This window comes from Mercenaria mercenaria, chromosome 8, assembly GCF_021730395.1.
Source record: "Mercenaria mercenaria strain notata chromosome 8, MADL_Memer_1, whole genome shotgun sequence".
NCBI lineage: Eukaryota > Metazoa > Mollusca > Bivalvia > Venerida > Veneridae > Mercenaria > Mercenaria mercenaria.
Genome location: NC_069368.1, coordinates 2,984,462 through 3,005,110, shown reverse-complemented (window position 1 = coordinate 3,005,110; position 20,649 = coordinate 2,984,462). Strand labels below are relative to the sequence as shown.

General features: G+C 33.7%; 1 protein-coding gene across 1 annotated transcript in view; it reads left to right on the top strand.

Moving 5' to 3' along the window:
• Positions 1-20,649, top strand: part of LOC123565550 (neurogenic locus notch homolog protein 1-like) — a 79,138-nt gene that overhangs the window by 39,474 nt on the left and 19,015 nt on the right. The window contains exons 25-35 of the mRNA XM_053550310.1: positions 1,730-1,852; positions 2,324-2,449; positions 4,745-4,870; positions 6,318-6,443; positions 7,907-8,032; positions 9,473-9,598; positions 13,246-13,362; positions 13,812-13,934; positions 14,453-14,584; positions 15,511-15,633; positions 20,298-20,423. Of these exons, the coding sequence (XP_053406285.1) occupies positions 1,730-1,852; positions 2,324-2,449; positions 4,745-4,870; positions 6,318-6,443; positions 7,907-8,032; positions 9,473-9,598; positions 13,246-13,362; positions 13,812-13,934; positions 14,453-14,584; positions 15,511-15,633; positions 20,298-20,423 (1,374 nt within the window). The remainder of the gene's footprint in view (positions 1-1,729; positions 1,853-2,323; positions 2,450-4,744; positions 4,871-6,317; positions 6,444-7,906; positions 8,033-9,472; positions 9,599-13,245; positions 13,363-13,811; positions 13,935-14,452; positions 14,585-15,510; positions 15,634-20,297; positions 20,424-20,649) is intronic.

Genomic DNA, 20,649 nt, shown 5'->3' with positions numbered 1-20,649 from the left:
TTCATGGGAAGCTTGCGTTGTGCTAATGATTGGTATTCCAGCAACCGTGGCTAGTTAACAATTTAAACAGTTCAGAAATTTGTAACTTAAGGTATTGGACCCCTAATAGTAATCTTTAAAAAAAGGTATTTGCTAGGTATATGCTTAAAGTTGACTGTGTTTTGCATTGTGTTGCAAATTTAAAACAACTTTTACCGTGCCGTTTTTTATAAATTTTGTATAATTTATGGTATTTCCTCAAGCTCAAGTGGAGACAAATTGCAAAGTGATGGCCACTGTCCAAAACATTTGCAGAGAACTCATGATACCATTAATTTTAATAAAAGAAATACCAAACTATTGGTAAACAATAATAAAACACAAAATAAAACTGTCAATATCATTTTTTTCTAGGGTGCCTCAAGTAAACGGATTTAATGAGACAGAGTTCTAACTCAAACATTGAAAAATTATGGTCGAATCCTGTGGGACTGTTTTAAATTCGGCTCACTTCATTCAAAAATAATCTTGGGGCAGAAGTAAAACCTACCTACATTTCTACCACAATATGTAATCTTAAGAGTAAAGGCAAAACAGAGACCTTTTACCGCATGTAACTCAGTATTTTTAAAGATGTCTAACTCTGCCCTCTTCTGTTTCAGAGGTAAATTCACTTTGAACAGCAAGAAATTGCTTATCAAAATGAAAGATTTCCATTTTTATACAATAAATCAATAATAAGTCTTGAAAAAAAAAACTTACTAGAAAAAAAGGAAAATAGGGGGGAAAAACTTTGGTCCCAGTGGGGCTTGAACTTATGCCCCCTGAAAAATTTCAGTCAAAGTAGGTTTATTGTAGGAATTGAATACTCTTCAAAAAGGAGATACTCTATTACGGGCCTAATACCTTAAAACATGCAAACTAAATAGTGTGAATGAAAGATATAAATCCAACTGTGTCATGATTCCTTTACAAATGTCTCATACATTTGAACTAACAGTCCATATAAGGTATTCTCATATTAATGTATTCTATGCTGTTCTTGTAACACACATGTTCTCCGGACCGCTTCAGTGGGCATCGAACCAATCATCTGGTACGGTTTGCATTCTGTGATGCACACTGTTTGAGTTGTCTTTCATTAAATATACATTGCATGCCTGTCTTATCTATTTCTATCTGTTTTATTAAGAACATTGTAGCATTCATTGTTGAAGTAAGTTAACTTATAGTTCCACTGGTTTGGCTGTGTTTTTTTTTATTTTCATAAAATCTGTAAAAAGATCCTTTGGAAGCAAAGAATGCAACCAAGAAAATAAAAAGCAGATTCGTTTAGTGTTTGATTTTATGTGATTGCACATATCACTATGACAAACAATATCTTGTCTTGTCTTGTCTTGTCTTGTCCTGTCCTGTCCTGTCTTATCTTACCTCATCTCATCTCATCTCATCTCATCTCATACAAGAGGTCGATACTTATAAAAAATAATGTGTGGACAGCGAATTAATAAAATTGTCATAAAAATATTCAATTGCCTTTATTTGTAAAATTATGGCAAATACAAATGATCGTCAAAGTAATGGTTAAACAAAGAATGTCATACCTCTCTCTCTCTCTCTCTGTACGTTATAAGATATGTATCGCCGACAGTTTCTAAAGGACACATGCTTGTAATACTGTGCCGAAAAGATGCATGGTTTCCCTTGTCGTTATATTGTGACACTATGTTTCGCATTTTCATATATGAAGATGGAACACGTGTAACAGAGGCTTGCACGACTGCTCTCGACACGTGTATTGATGACGATGCTGGTTGCAATGGTACAGTCTGTGACTGTTTGGAAGACTTCGTATGGAATGGATCTATATGCAGTAACTTTTAGTTGATACACCGTTTTTGTGATAATTTGAATGGTTTAACGTAATTGATCATAGTTATTAAAGTGTCTAAGTGATAATGATTATGGTTTAACTTAATTATTTGTAGGTAATATAGCATCTATGTGATATTGGTTATGGTTTAACGTAATTGTTTCATTTCCTGATTCTTTGGCTTTAAAGTAAAATAATTATTGAACCTAATCTTTACCAAAATAATAGCAGATATTAACTATTTTGCTATTATTTGGCACAATTAGTCACTTATACTTTTTGAAGATGTTGGTTCGTTAACCTGTCAAGCTAAACTATCAAATGTAAAAGGTGTACACTTTATCTCATGATCCGGTTGCATTACATTCTCAGCAATTAGATAAAGGTATAAGTCACATAGAAATTCAGGTATTAAACTATGCATTTTTGATAAGATTTGCATATTTTGTAACGAGAATGCTGTCTTTACAGTTGGGAATTATTTGTGTGATCCGTGTGATCCTTCGACTACTTCATGTGACTCCAATCTTGTATGTAACCCGAACACATACAGATGTGAATGTCCAACTGATCAAGTCCAGATAGGAGATGAATGCTGTAAGTGTGAAACTAAACAGCTTACCTGTTAGATTTAGAGATATATTCAAGTATTTCGCTAATAATCAACATAAAACCCATGCATGACAACTTTTTCACAAATCTGGTTAATATGAAATGAAGCCTATGGATCACTTATATCACTTCAAATTTAGTTTGTTTGTTTTTTGGGAGTTTTTTTAGGGTGGCATTATTAGATTGTGAGAATTCGTCAACAATGAAAAGTTTCCCTTACGACCACGTCATGAATCTTTTTTTTTTTCAAGATTCATCAACGTCGTGATTAATTGCCACATCATGCATAAAAACTACGATTATTAACTGATTTTTTTGTACATTTATTTCCAATTTCATGTCGCTTAATTTTCTGACAAGATAATTGTTGCATGTTAAAATGATTGTTAAAGAACGTATTAAGATAGTATTTAAGGTAGTGGACCAGTAAATAATATAATGATTTTCGGACATTTCCGTGTAATTACGTATTCTCGTTAGGCCGTTCGGCATTTTGGACGTAAATGTAGCTCAACACGCACATGACTTTTCGTAAGGAGAGGAGAATTCGTAATTTGCCAATTTTTATTACGGGTCCACTTCATACTCCATCAAACGAAAACACGAATACAAAACTAAAGAATTATAGTCTAATTGTTTTATCAATTTTGTTCTTTATAGATTGAATATCTAATAATATATAATACTGTATATTACTTCAAGTACTCATTTATAAACTCCGTTGAAATTTCGGCGCACTTCTGGACGTCAATTTATTTATTTACTCGTTTTCATAAACGTATAAACTTCATATCGGGTGACATGCGTTATTTATGACGTCATTTGAACGTTTTTGGCCGCGTTAAAATTACTTCCAATTATATTTTCAATAACACTCAGACAGAAGAACGAATGTAAATCGATATATAAAGTGAGTAAGTCATTAGAAAAATAATAGGGCAAAAATTATCATCATCATCATCATCATCATCATCATCATCATACAGTGTGTTGTTATTATGGATATATCTTTTTTATTAAGACAGGTAACATTGTAAACAGCTGCCTAAGTATAACCCTGTATATACCTCAAGTAAACAATTAATGTAAACATTCCACAGACCTAGGCTGTTGGACTTACTTTGAATACTTTTGTACTACATGTTGTAAAAAATCATGTTGTGACAATTGTTTCAAATACCATCCGGCCGAGTGTTATTTATTTCCAAACCCTGTACATAATGATTTAATTCTAGCATAAAAGTGCTGCTTTTAAAGTTTTACCATGTGTTTTAACAAGAAAGTAAAACGTGTGTTAACACAAAGATTCTCGCTGTTCACACACCTTTATGTAGATGACAAAGATTTCTGTCATACCTCTACGGGATTTGTCATTGTTGTTCAATTTGTAACTATAGATGGAACACTTGTAACAGAACCGTGCACAACTGCTCTCGACACGTGTACAGATTGCTATGCTGAATGCAACGGCACGGTCTGTGATTGTATTGAGGATTTTATCTGGAACGGCTCTATTTGCGGTAATTCTGATAAAATATAAATATTTGCTTCATTTAAACTTCAGTAATGATATTCGCAAAATGAAAATCTTCAAAAACAAAATAAAGATATTCTATAGAACATTGTGATTATTGATAATACTGGTTGTTTCATCATTAACCGAGTTAAACTCCAAAGTGATGTGCTTTTACCAATGGCCTTTTCAAAGCGGTGTCCCAACGTGTGTTAGTTTCGTCGACATTCTCTATATGTTTTATTTTTATTTGTACACACGTCTATCATGAACACATCTTAACAAATATAGCGTTTTAAAGACACTTGCTGCAGTTTCTTGTATGAGAGATGGGGCAAAAAGTTTTCAAGAATAGAATTTGTTCAAACTTTATATATAAACACAGTTTAGAAACAGAAAAATGCAAAAACAATCGTAGGTCACCATGCTTGTTTATGAGTTATCTGCCCTTAAAACTGGATTTTTCTTCAAATTTGCATATTCAAGGGCAGATAACTCCTGAACAAGCATTCTGTTTCTAACATAACACTGTGTTTATATACAAAGTTTGAACAAATTCTATTATGGGAAAGTTTTACCCAAAACTGCAGCATACGTCTTTAATTTGAGGAAGCTGCATCCAGGGAAAATAGCGTCTCTTAATTAAGCCTCTGTTCTTGTTTTCATTGTGATTGAAGGAAGCTTATTTCAAATGTACAAGAAAATACTGTTTCCAAAGATCAGAAGGCTTTTCAACAACAGATAGATTAAGTATGACTCTTTTACAGTTGGGATATCTTTGTGTGACCCATGTGATCCTTCAACACCATCATGTGACACCAGTCTTGTGTGCAACCCGAACACGTACAGATGTGAATGTCCGACTGATCAAGTGCAGATCGGAGATGAATGCTGTAAGCACTAAACTTTATTTGGACGGTTCTGCAATAGCAAAATAAAAATAAGTTATTATTATTATTATTATTATTGTCACTATCATCATCATCATCATACAGTGTGTTATTATTATGGTTATAATTATCTTTTTTATTAATCCAGTAGGCGGGTAACATTGTAAACAGCTGCCTAAGTATAACCCTGTATATCGTGAATTATCATACCTCAAGTAAACACTTAATGTAAACATTCCACAGACATAGGATGTGGGACTTACTTTGAATACTTTTGTACTACATGTTGTAAAAATTCATGTTGTTACAATTGTTTTAAATACCATCCGGCCGAGTGTTATTTATTTCCAAACCCCGTACATAATGATAGTAATGATATTAATTCTAGCATAAAAGTGCTGCTTTTAAAGTTTTACCATGCGTTCTAACAAGAAAGTAAAACGTGTGTTGACACAAAGATTCTCGCGCTTACACGGTGTTCACACACCTTTATGTAGATGACAAAGATTTCTGTCATACCTCTACGGGATTTGTCATCATGTTTCAATTTGTAACTATAGATGGAACACTTGTAACAGAACCGTGCACAACTGCTCTCGACACGTGTATTGATTGGTATGCTGAATGCAACGGCACGGTCTGTGATTGTATTGAGGATTTTATCTGGAACGGCTCTATTTGCGGTAATTCTGATAAAAATATAAATGTTTGCTTCATTTAAACTTCAGTAATGATATTCGCAAAATGAAAATCTTCAAAAACAAATTAAAAATATTCTATAGAACATTGTGATTATTGATAATACTGGTTGTTTCATCATTAACCGAGTTAAACTGCACAGTGATGTGCTTTTACCAATGGCCGTTTCAAAGCGGTGTCCCACTGTGTGTTAGTTTCGTTGGCATTCTCTATATGTTTTATTTTTATTTGTACACATGTCTATCATTAATACATCTTAACAGACACTATTATAGCGTTTTAATGACGCTGCAGTTTCTTGTATGAGATATGGGGCAAACATTTTTCAAGAATAGAATTTGTTCAAACTTTATATATATAAACACAGTTTAGAAACAGAAAAATGCAAAAACAGTCATAGGTCACCATGCTTGTTTATGAGTTATCTGCCCTTAAAACCGGATTTTTCTTCAAATTTGCATATTCAAGGGCAGATAACTCCTGGACAAGCATTCTGTTTCTAACATAACACTGTGTTTATATACAAAGTTTGAACAAATTCTATTATTGGGAAAGTTTTTACCCAAAAACTGCAGCATACGTCCTTAATTTGGGGAAGCTGCATCCAGGGAAAATAGCGTCTCTTACTTAGCCTCTGTTCTTGTTTTCATTGTGATTGAAGGAAGCTTATTTCAAATGTACAAGAAAATACTGTTTCCAAAGATCAGAAGGCTTTTCATCAACAGATAGATTAAGTATGACTCTTTTACAGTTGGGATATCTTTGTGTGACCCATGTGATCCTTCAACACCATCATGTGACACCGGTCTTGAGTGCAACCCGAACACGTACAGATGTGAATGTCCGACTGATCAAGTGCAGATCGGAGATGAATGCTGTAAGCACTAAACTTTATCTGGACGGATCTGCAATAGCAAAATAAAAATAAGTTATTACTATTATAATTATAATTATTATCATTATTATTATTATCACCTTATCATCATCATCATACAGTGTGTTATTATTATGGTTATATCTTTTTTATTAATCCGGTAGACGTGTAACATTGTAAACAGCTGCCTAAGTATAACCCTGTATATCGTGAATAATCATACCTCAACTAAATACTTAATGTAAACATTCCACAGACCTAGGCTGTGGGACTTACTTTGAATACTTTTGTACTACATGTTGTAAAAAATCATGTGACAATTGTTTCAAATACCATCCGGCCGAGTGTTATTTATTTCCAAACCCCGTAGTAATGATAAACCCCATAGTAATGATATTAATTCTAGCATAAAAGTGCTGCTTTTAAAATTTTACCATGTGTTTTAACAAGAAAGTAAAACGTGTGTTAACACAAAGATTCTCGCGTTGACATGGTGTTCACACACCTTTATGTAGATGAAAAAGATTTCTGTCATACCTCTACGGGATTTGTCATAATGTTCAATTTGTAACTATAGATGGAACACTTGTAACAGAACCGTGCACAACTGCTCTCGACACGTGTATTGATTGGTATGCTGAATGCAACGGCACGGTTTGTGATTGTATTGAGGATTTTATCTGGAACGGCTCTATTTGCGGTAATTCTGATAAAATATAAATGTTTGCTTCATTTAAACTTCAGTAATGATATTCGCAAAATGAAAATCTTCAAAAACAAAATAAAGATATTCTATAGAACATTATGATTATTGATAATACTGGTTGTTTCATCATTAACCGAGTTAAACTGCACAGTGATGTGCTTTTACCACTTGCCGTTTCAAAGCGGTGCCCCACTGTGTGTTAGTTTCGTCGACATTCTCTATATGTTTTATTTTTATTTGTACACATGTCATCTTGAATACATCTTAACAAACACTATTATAGCTTTTTAAAGACACTTGTTGCTGTTTCTTGTATGAGAGATGGGGCAAACATTTTTCAAGAATAGAATTTGTTCAAACTTTATATATAAACACAGTTTAGAAACAGAAAAATGCAAAAACAATCATAGGTCACCGTGCTTGTTTATGAGTTATCTGCCCTTAAAACTGGATATTTCTTCAAATTTGCATATTCAAGGGCAGATAACTCCTGAACAAGCATTCTGTTTCTAACATAACACTGTGTTTATATACAAAGTTTGAACAAATTCTAGTATTGGGAAAGTTTTTACCCAAAACTGCAGCATACGTCCTTAATTTGGGGAAGCTGCATCCAGGGAAAATAGCGTCTCTTACTTAGCCTCTGTTCTTGTTTTCATTGTGATTGAAGGAAGCTTATTTCAAATGTACAAGAAAATACTGTTTCCAAAGATCAGAAGGCTTTTTAACAACAGATAGATTAAGTATTAATCTTTTACAGTTGGGTTATGTTTGTGTGACCCATGTGATCCTTCAACACCATCATGTGACACCAGTCTTGTGTGCAACCCGAACACGTACAGATGTGAATGTCCGACTGATCAAGTGCAGATCGGAGATGAATGCTGTAAGCACTAAACTTTATCTGGACGGTTCTGCAATAGCAAAATAAAAATAAGTTATTATTATCAAATTATTATTATTATTATTATTGTCACTATCATCATCACCATCATGATACAGTGTGTTATTATTATGGTTATATCTGTTTTATTAATCCAGTAGGCGGGTAACATTGTAAACAGCTGCCTAAGTATAACCCTGTATATCGTGAATTATCATACACAAGTAAACACTTAATGTAAACATTCCACAGACCTAGCTGTGGGACTTACTTTGAATACTTTTGTACTACATGTTGTAAAAAATCATGTTGTGAAATTGTTTCAAATACCATCCGGCCGAATGTAATTTATTTCCAAACCCCGTACATAATGATAGTAATGATATTAATTCTAGCATAAAAGTGCTGCTTTTAAAGTTTTACCATGTGTGTTTAACAAGAAAGTAAAACGTGTGTTAACACAAAGATTCTCGCGCTTACACGGTGTTCACACACCTTTATGTAGATGAAAATGTTTTCTGTTATACCTCTACGGGATTTGTCATTTTGTTCAATATGTAACTATAGATGGAACACTTGTAACAGAACCGTGCACAACTGCTCTCGACACGTGTACAGATTACTATGCTGAATGCAACGGCACGGTCTGTGATTGTATTGAGGATTTTATCTGGAACGGCTCTATTTGCGGTAAATCTGATAAAATATAAATGTTTGCTTCATTTAAACTTCAGTAATGAAAATCTTCAAAAACAAAATAAAGATATTCTATAGAACATTGTGGTTATTGATCATACTGGTTGTTTCATCATTAACCGAGTTAAACTGCACAGTGATGTGCTTTTACCACTGGCCATTTCAAAGCGGTGTCCCACTGTGTGTAAGTTTCGTCGACATTCTCTATATGTTTTATTTTTATTTGTACACATGTCTATCATGAATACGTCTTAACAAACACTATTATAGCGTTTTGAAGACACTTGCTGCAGTTTCTTGTATGAGAGATGGGGCAACCATTTTTCAAGAATAGAATTTGTTCAAACTTTATATATAAACACAGTTTAGAAACAGAAAAATGCAAAAACAGTCATAGGTCACCATGCTTGTTTATGAGTTATCTGCCCTTAAAACCGGATATTTCTTCAAATTTGCATAATCAAGGGCAAATAAATCCTGAACAAGCTTTCTGTTTCTAACATAACACTTTTTTTATATACACAGTTTGAACAAATTCTATTATTGGGAAAGTTTTTACCCAAAACTGCAGCATACGTCCTTAATTTGAGGAAGCTGCATCAAGGGAAAATAGCGTCTCTTACTTAGCCCATGTTTTTGTTTTTATTGTGATTGAAGGAAGTTTATTTCAAATGTACAAGAAAATACTGTTTCCAAAGATCAGAAGGCTTTTTAACAACAGATAGATTAAGTATGACTCTTTTACAGTTGGGATATCTTTGTGTGACCCATGTGATCCCTCAACACCATCATGTGACACCGGTCTTGAGTGCAACCCGAACACGTACAGATGTGAATGTCCGAGTGATCAAGTGCAGATCGGAGATGAATGCTGTAAGCACTAAATTTTATCTGGACGGATCTGCAATAGCAAAATAAAAATAAGTTATTATTATTATAATTGTTATTAGTAGTAGTAATAGTATTATTATCATCATCATAGAGTGTGTTATTATTATGGTTATATCTTTTTTATTGTACCCCGACAACAAAGTTGTAAGGGGAGGTATACTGGTTTCAGGTTGTCTGTCTGTCCGTAGACGCAATCTTGTGCGCACCATCTCTCCTTATCCCCTTGACAGAATTTAATGAAACTTCACACAAGTGATCAGTACCAACAGTAGTTGTGCATGGGGCATGTTAGGTTCTTTTAGAAAAAAAAATGCAGAATTATGGAACTTTGTTTTTTTGTTACTATACTATTTACATAAACACAGTCTTGTGCGCACCATCTCTCTTCATCCCCTTGACACAATTTAATGAAACTTCACACAAGTGATCAGTACCAACAGTAGTTGTGCATCGGGCATGTTAGGTTCTTTTAGAAAAAAAAATTGCAGAGTTATGGGACTTTGTTTTTTTGTTACTATACTATATACATAGACACAATCTTGTGCGCACCATCTCTCCTCATCCCCTTGACAAAATTTAATGAAACTTCACACAAGTGATCAGTACCAACAGTAGTTGTGCATGGGGCATGTTAGATTATTTCAGAAAAAAAATTTGCAGAGTTATGGGACTTTGTTTTTTTTTTTGTTACTATACTATATACATAGACACAATCTTGTGCGCACCATCTCTCCTCATCCCCTTGACACAATTTAATGAAACTTCACACAAGTGATCAGTAACAACAGTAATTGTGCATGGGGCATGTTAGGTTCTTTCAGCGACAAAAATTGCAGAGTTATGGGACTTTGTTTCTTGTTAACATACTATGTACATACAGTCTGCATATGCAATCTTGTGCGTGCCTAATCCACCAAACACTTGCACACAATTTAATGAAACTTCACACAAGTGATCAGTACCAACCCTAGTTGTGCATGGTGCATGTTACATTCTTTTAGATAAATATTCTGCATAGTAATGGGACTTTGTTTTTTGTTACTATACTGTTTACATACAGTCTATATACATACAGTCCACATAATTATGCAATCTTGTGTGCGTCAAATTGCAATGTACTGTGTCAGTGCATGCGGGGGGTACATTCATCACCTTTAGTGATAGCTCTAGTTAATCCAGTAGACGGGTAACATTGTAAACAGCTGCCTAAGTATAACCCTGTATATCGTGAATTATCATACCTCAGGTAAATACTTAATGTAAACATTCCACAGACCTAGGCTGTGGGACTTACCTTGAATACTTTTGTACTACATGTTGTAAAAAAACATGTTGTGACAATTGTTTCAAATACCATTCGGCCGAGTGTTATTTATTTCCAAACCCCGTACATAATGATAGTAATGATATTAATTCTAGCATAAAAGTGCTGCTTTTAAAGTTTTACCATGTGTTTTAACAGGAAAGTAAAACGTGTGTTCACACAAAGATTCACGCGCTGACACGGTGTTCACACACCTTTATGTAGATGTGCGGTCCATGGCAAAGGGTATATAACGGCCCCATAATAGATAATTCAACTGGATTGACCTAAGCGTGATCAAACAACACGGTCATTTACCGTTAATTCCGTGAACATTTGATGACATTGATGGACAATATATCTAATTATTAGCTTTGTATACATTTTATCCTAGAATAGCTTTAGGACATGTCTTTTGTGTTATACCATCTGCAGAATCTCGATGGACTAGTTGGTGCCAGAGCCCAGTATCCGTACAATGTACACTCATTGATTTCATCCAGCGGCTTGGAGACGCTTTTTAAAAAAACACTAACACTAATGCGTTTTCATGTCCAAACCTCCGTGCAAAGTATGAAGAAATGTAGAAAAAAAATGTATAGTAAATTGGTGCAATAAGCGATCATTACACATTGAAAAATTCATGAAAATATAGAATCTGAAAGTGTTAGGTACCGTCACTAGTTAATGTAAATGAAATATGTTACAATATTCATATAGAATGCAGTCAATTACAAATTATGTTGGCACAAGTAGTTTATGTACAGATACATGCATGTATGTGGATGACAGAAGCATAGGAACTCGTCAGTAATTTATGCATATCAAAAACTACCTGTCAATTAGTTTTACTTGGAACTGATTAAAAGTCTCCCAGTTTGCCGAAAGTAGAATGAAATAAGGCGCTGGAATTGACTGTGTTTCAATTCTCTACCTGACCATGTGCTGCATTTCTCTGCCTGACTATGTGTTGCGTGTCTCCGTCCGACCATGCGTTGGCTGCATTTCTCTGCCTGACTGTGCTGCATTTCTCTGCCATTACTCTGCCTGACTATGTGCTGCATTTCTCTGTTCTGACTATGTGCTGCATTTCTCTGCCTGACTATGTGTTGCGTGTCTCCGTCCGACTATGTGTTGGCTGCATTTCTCTGCCTATGTGCTGCATTTCTCTGTCTGACTATATGCTCTATCTCCGATTCGTAGTTAATGTGCAAAATAATAACTTTTTCAAGTGAAAATGTCACGTGGACTAAGGTATAACTGAAAAACCTTTGACATGACGTATAAAGCTTTATGATATTTGTTTTCATTTATTTCATATTATTAGTATCATATGTTGGCTATGTTTCTGTTATATATGACTTAGAAACTAACTAGAAAGAATTCGTTTGGATATTTCTAGATGGAACTCGCGTTACTGAGCCATGCACTACTACTTTGAACACTTGCAGTGATAACTATGCTGCTTGTAATGGAACAGTGTGTGACTGCTTACCAGGGTACTACTGGAATGGTTCATATTGCGGTAACTTTACTAAATATTGTATATTATACTCAGACAAAAAAAGCAAGTCGTACATTATATTTATAGTAAATGCATAGTTGCCAAAATGGTATTACTTAAATAATGAAAAATAATTTTTGAAATTCACGAAAAGTTTATATTTTCTAATTAAAGTTTAGGGAATTAGTTACCTACATCCTATATATACAAATGTAGAATTGATTTTCAAATTGATATTCCTAAATGAATTTAAATAATTTTCCCCTGCATGATATTTCATTAAAATAATGAAAATGGTGTTCAAATTGGAAATGCATTCATTGTTCATGTTGTATAAAAAGGAAAATTAAGTTTATTTTTGTATTATCAACTTGGTGCCATATTATCATGGGTTACCTTTTACGCGAGATTGAATTTGCTATCTGATCAAAAAAAACTTTTGACAAAATGGCATCGTTTTAAGTTTCAAAAGCGAATATTAATTTGTAGCTCAAACATATTTTTGGTGGAAAAATTCCAGATAAGAATCATGAACTGTATTTTGATTGGAAGCGAATTACAATGTCACGTGGGTTTAATCTTTTTAGCTGTCCTATTTAGATGTTAAAAAGGTTGATTGTCTATTTTCTTAGAAAAAAGACAACTTATTTTTGTAGCAAAGTATTTTCACAAACTGAATGGTTTTTTTTTTGTCATTGTAGACAAGTATTAACCAAACTGGGACTTCTTGCATGCCATCCAAGAAACGCTAGCAGCTGAAGTCCAAATTTGGTCTGTATTTGTCTGTTCACTTAAATATTTCATTTTTGCATATTATTACAGTTGGAGAGGATCTCTGTGACCCCTCAGATTCCACATGCTCCTCTCCACTCGTGTGTAGTTCAGACACATACAGATGCGAATGCCCACCTGGTTATGTACAGATCGACGGTTCATGTTGTAAGTGTGATTACTGTTTCCATTTTTATGTTTCTAACCCATTATGTCATTGATAGTTTAACGTGACAAACATCAATTTTGATGTAAATGCATCTTTTTGATGTAGATTACAGCTGTAAAAAGTTTTAAGTTAATGCACAGATTGAATCCATTTAGTGAATTGAAATGAAATAATGTACTGAAGGTAATTTTGCTGAGAATGTCACCATTCTTATTTTTATATTTTTATTTAAATTATTTCAATTTACGTATTATTCTGTTGAAAAAACTGACTAGCTGTTATAGACAGTCAATTTGACAAATGTCTTATATACTTGAAATGATAAATAAAGGAAAGTATGTTATTATGATACAAAAACAAAACACATCAGGTTTTATCAACAAAAACATCATGTTTTATCAACAAGCACATTATGTTTTATCAACAAGCACATTATGTTTTATCAAAGATGGGACGTTAGTGACAGAGGAGTGTACAACTACTCTTGACACGTGTGTTGATAAATACGCAGACTGCAATGGAACAATCTGTGACTGTATTCCTGGCTTCTCGTGGAATGGTTCTGAATGCCGTAAATTCCATTTTATGTTTTCATAATCATAGTTTATTGTTAATCCGTATCATGCTGGACACGACTGATTCTGCCTTTGCGACCAGTGTAAATCATGATCAGTCTGCACATCCGTGCAGTCTGATCATGATCGGCACTGTTCGCCATTCAGTCAGTATCGTTTGGTAAACACCCCTTTTAACAAATAATGGAACTGACCAAATTGAAAGACGGACAAGTTCATCATAGAAAAGCAGGGTAAGGGTTAAGATACTTTTGTACAACGGAAAATCGTTGCCTTAAGTTAAGGTACCACAGTTTTCATATTAACCAACATTTGTCTCAAATGATTAATTTCATTTATTATTATGTTGTTTGATATAACGTTGTCGCGAAGAAAAGTGAGTGTTTTAACAAAGACAAGCATATTAGAATTACTTATAAATAACTCGGTTCTATGCGTCAATAAAATATTATCGAAAATATTTAGATATGTATCTTCGGTGTATTTTTAGCTGATTTTTGATACATATTTACAGTCGGACCAGATTTGTGCGATCCGTGTGACCCATTACAATCACCATCTTCGTGTAACTCTGAATTCGTATGTAGTTCGGACACATACCGATGTGAATGTCCACCCACTCAGGCGCAAGTTGGAGACCAATGTGGTAACTATCAAACCTCGGCTTTATGTCCTTATTTAATTCTTATTGAAATTAGTTTCTATTCAAATTCTCTTTTCTTTCGTTGAGATTTTTATTTTTGTTTATTGTGCATAGTTAGATTAAGAGAAAATTGAAACAAAATATGATTCAATGAATATTGTTCTGTGTCTGTTTGGTCTCTTAGACCTTATTAGGGGCAGGTGAAGGAGTCTGTGTTTCTACATAAAGCACAGTATGTAAAACTTATCACCTAGAGGTCAAACATTTTTATTTTATTGACACCCTCATGGTAACTTAATGTACATTATCAAATAATTTATTTTTTCTGTGTTTTATGACATTTTTAGAGATAATTATTTTTAAAAAAGCACTTGTAGTTTCTTGTATGAAAGATGGGATAAAAAATTCCAAATAATAGAATTTGTTCAAACTTTGTACATGAATACAGTTTCATTTTAGAAAATAAAAAACATGCAAAAACAATCAGAGGTCATCGTGTTTGTTTAGATGTTATCTGCCTTTCAAACTGGATTTTTCTTCAAATTTGCATATGTTCAAGGGCATATAACTCCTGAACAAGCATGGCGACGTTCGCTTTTATTTGTTTCATAATTCTATTTCTAACATCACATTGTGTTCATATACAAAGTTTGAAGGGGAACTTTTTACCCAAAACTGCCGCAACCGTCCTTAACTTGACACGCCTGAAAAATATTCAAGATAAAAATGCCATGGTTAAGTGAACGCATTAGGGCTATCATGACTCTCATGTTATATGTTTACAAATGTAAATCGAAACACATATTTCTTTTTCAAAAAAATAAGGCCAATCGTCATTTGTTGGTTTGTAATAGAAAAGCTTATGTCATTATTCTAAGTGAATATAATGTATTATAAAAAAACAAACACTCGATATCTTCTTTTTTAAGTTGGGACACGTGTTACTGAGCCATGTACAACAACCCCTGACACATGTACTGACAACTATGCTGAGTGTAATGGTACAGTCTGTGATTGTGAGGCAGGCTTTATATGGAATGGATCATATTGTGGTAAACAAGATACTTTGCATTTCCGAGTTCTGTAGAGCTGCTCATGACTTGAAACTAAAACTGACTAATATAGATTCAAACTTTGAAGATACATGTAATGTTAAATTGACTTATAGATTCAAACTTAATAGATAATGTTGACTTGTCTGAAATCAAAACTGACTGATATAGATGCAAACTTAATAGATAATGTTGAATTGTCTGAAATCAAAACTGACTGATATAGATTCAAACTTAATAGATAATGTTGGCTTGACTGAAATCAAAACTAACTGATATAGATTCAAACTTTATAGATAATGTTGAATTGTCTGAAATCAAAACTAACTGATATAGATTCAAACTTTATAGATAATGTTGAATTGTCTGAAATCAAAACTGACTGATATAGATTCAAACTTAATAGATAATGTTGGCTTGACTGAAATCAAAACTAACTGATATAGATTCAAACTTTATAGATAATGTTGAATTGTCTGAAATCAAAACTGACTGATATAGATTCAAACTTAATAGATAATGTTGGCTTGACTGAAATCAAAACTAACTGATATAGATTCAAACTTTATAGATAATGTTGAATTGTCTGAAATCAAAACTGACTGATATAGATTCAAACTTAATAGATAATGTTGGCTTGACTGAAATCAAAACTTACTGATATAGATTCAAACTTTATAGATAATGTTGAATTGTCTGAAATCAAAACTGTCTGATATAGATTCAAACTTAATAGATAATGTTGGCTTGACTGAAATCAAAACTTACTGATATAGATTCAAACTTTATAGATAATGTTGAATTGTCTGAAATCAAAACTGTCTGATATAGATTCAAACTTAATAGATAATGTTGGCTTGACTGAAATCAAAACTTACTGATATAGATGCAAACTTTATAGATAATGTTGACTTGACCGAAATCAAAACTGTACACCGATTCAAGATTTTTAGACAATGTTATTATTTTTACTTTTGATTTGCATAAAAAAGTAATAAGGTGGTTTGAATAAATACTGTTTAATGGGTTTAATGGTTAACAATAGATTGAATTGTAGAGGAAAACATAAAATCACATGCAAAAGTAATGGTCAAACTTAGGCTAATCTCACCGATGTTTTATTTTAGTCGGCGAAGACCTGTGTGCCCCATGTGATCCTTCGACACCATCTTGCGCCTCACCGCTTGTCTGCAGTCCGGACACATACAGATGTGAATGTCCTTCCCATCAAGTACAAGTTAGTGACCAGTGCGGTAAGGTTTTTAGATATCAATAATTCAAACATTTTTTAAAATTTTCTTAAGTGTCTTAAGTTTAACATAAAAAGATTTTTACATGGTTTGAAAAAAAAATCTGAACAACATTTCTATCACATTTTGTATTTTAAATTCGAATTTTGCAATGACACTTTCTTATTTAGTCACTAGCTTCAATAATTGGGCAAAATTTTATTTTTATACATTTTTTTGTTCTGTTAACGGGACAATTTTTTAGAATTAAAGAAAAGAGACCAGATCAAAGAGCTAGATGTATTTATTATACTTCGATATCTGACAAATTGCCGATAAATTAAGTTTGTTTAAAACATTTTTCGTATATTCTTTATTGTAGTGTTTTGTGATCATTTTCTCCTTTTGTTCACTCGTCCATATTTACCAATTATTTAAAGTATAATTTGTACACTTCGACGTGTATAGTTGGGACACGTGTGGAAGAGGTGTGCATAACATTTCACGACACGTGCATCGACGACAATGCAGAATGCAATGGCACAATATGCGACTGTAAGACTGGATTCAGCTGGAACGGACTCAAATGCGGTAGGTAAACGCGTCTTCCATTCGTTGACATTTGTACATGTATTATTTAATATAAGGTACATGATCTCTGTGAAAGTTACTTAGGTACTTACAACCCTTGACTCCTTGACTCCATGGAAATCCAACCTGGTTTTATGCCAATATTATGTATAATATTGCAAAGTATACAGTGTAATGCATGCTCTGCTACCAATTCAACTTCAGATAATGCAAGCATTGAAATTCTAGATATGTCAAATATAACATTTGTATTTGATACCTCCTGCAAATCCAGACTCTTTAAAGGAAATGAATTTTCATAATATATCATAATTTACAAACGTGTTAAGTAAAGGAAGTTCATGCTCTCCTGCAAATTGATTACACTGTACATTAATCATCAAAGTTCCCAATTTCACAATTATATCCAACTGATGCATACCTTTCTGTGTGGAAATTTCGATTTTAACGGTTTAGACAAACTTTGAGATGTTATAGAATGATCCAAAATAAGAGATCCATGCCTTCCTATAAATCTTACCTTTTTTGGCAAATACTGCATGATATATCAATTTTACAGTTGGGTCTTCTGTGGGAAATCCTTACCTTTTTGTAAATGTCTTCTCAATTTTTTTTTATTTTTTTTTTTTTTTTTGTACAAACTTTACGAAATTTTGGTGTGGATTCTAATATAGAAAAGACACGTTCCCTTGTAAAGTCAACTTTATTTATGGCAGATTATGAACATGATACATATAAATCGGTAAACTATGGGCTCCAGTATATGCGACACATGGTCTCTTGCAAATTAAACATCATTATGTATACAAATTTTGAACAAAATGTATCAAATGAGCCATGCCATGGGAAAACCAACATAGTGGGTATGCGACCAGCATGGATCCAGACCAGCCTGCGCATCCGCGCAGTCTGGTCAGGATCCATGCTGTTCGCTAATAGTTTCTCCAATTCCAATAGGCTTTAAAAGCGAACAGCATGGAGCCTGACCAGACTGCGCGGATGCGCAGGCTGGTCTGGATCCATGCTGGTCGCATACCTACTATGTTGGTTTTATCATGGCGCGGCTCAAATGTTATTACGATGGATGTTCGTAAAGGAATGTCCCGGAGTCTGTATTTTGCAATCCATGCTCATTTTGTTGTATTACCTCATTTTTTCCATAAATTCAATCCCGAAAATCTATATTTACATCATGAATTGTATCGTTACAGTGGGGTCCGGTATAGACGATCCATGCTCTCCTAAAGATCCGTGTTCAGGAAATCTTACTTGTAACGTTAACACGTCTCAATGTGTATGTCCGTCTACAACAGTGCGAATTGGAGACCAATGCTGTAACTATGAATTACATGTTTAATATTGTCATGCATTGTTCTTTAGTATTTGTTTTTTACCACAGATAGCTCTTCCCATATCAGTTTTACAATTACAGTGCAATCTCTGTAGAGCAACACCCTTTGGGTAATGACTGTTATGTAGAGGTTTTTGTTCTTGAGAGGTAAATTTGATAGTATATTTCAGCTTAAGGAAATTTTGATGATGTTACAGAGAAGATTTTGCTTAAGAGAGGGCCGCTCTGGAGAGGTTGCACTGTACTGTTTTGGTGTTTGTCGTTTTAACTCTCTAAATAACAAGATTTTAGAATAATGATATTTTCATGTTTAGCTCTTACATTTTTCAATATTTTATTTTCGTAAAAAGATGGAACACGTGTTGGTGAAGACTGTACCTTGAGTCTGCCCACATGCATTGACCACTATGCCGAGTGTAATGGTGCAATATGTGTATGTGTACCAGGATTTGTCTGGAATGGATCAGTGTGTGGTAAAGAATTTCTTATTTTATAATATTCGCTGATGCATTTTGAAGTAAGTTTGATATGTACTCATATTGACAATTCAAATATTAAAGGTGCATTCCAACAAGAATATGTCATAGTTTTCAAAGCATGAAATACACTTTCGTTTGTTAATATTTGTAAACAGATATCCTTTAATACTATTCAGTATTTATGGTAAATTATAAACCTCTCGTGTAACATGTTAAACAAAATCTACAAAAAGTCTAAGCCCCGATTAAAATTTTAGAGATGTGTTGTGAAAAATTTGTAGTACCTTAGAGATATATATACATGATATGAGCCGTGCCATGAGAAAACCAACATAGTGGCTTTGCGACCAGCATGGATCCAGACCAGCCTGCGAATCCGCGCAGTCTGATCAGGATCCATGCTGTTCGCTTTCAAATACTAATGGAATTAGAGAAACTAATAGCGAACTGCGCGGATGCGCAGGCTGGTCTGGATCCATGCTGGTCGCAAACCCACTATGTTAATTTTTCCCATGGCGCAGCTCAAATGTATTTGTATTATGATTTTGTGCTTTAACGTTTTCCGCCATCTGACGTTACGTTGCCAGTTTTACATCACGTCTGATCGGTCCAAATGAAATTTGATACAAATATAGATCACTTTACTATAGGACAGTTGTGTCCATGTAAATTTTGTCAGAATATTTTCATTAACTTTAGAGTTATTGCCCGATTTTTCTATTACCTTAAGCATTTTTATATATTAAAAATAAATCGAAATATACTCAAGCTAGTCAGTGAACCAACAAACCATGGCATAGTCCTATTGTATTTAACTAATGTATATCTGGAAATAAGATATCTTTCAAATATAGTCCCCTCATTTACAAAACAACCTATTCGGCGGGGAATATAAATTCAGGGAATTTGCTTGTCATATATAGAGATTCAAGGGTTATGCTGCTTGTCCACATGCCAGGTAGAAGTTTTAAATGTGTAGATTGTAGTATTAAGAAATAATGTCTTTTCTTTCAGTTGGACCAGACTTATGTAACCCATGTGATCCCTTAACACTGTCTTGTGACGGCAGCCTCGTATGCAGCTCTGACACATACAGATGTCAATGTCCATCCAATGAAGTACAAATTGGAAATGACTGCTGTAATACAGATATATTTCTAATTTGATTAGTTTAACTGATCTTTTAAGAATATAGAAGTCTTAAACTCAAGTCAACATGTTTTGCATTTGAATGATAAATTGGGGTCCACAAAAATATGGTAAAATGCATCTAATAAAAGAGGCATAATTGACTAATGGATTTGCAAACACACATCAAGTATGTGATTATCTAAAGGCTTAAGATGTTTCTCATCTTATATATCAT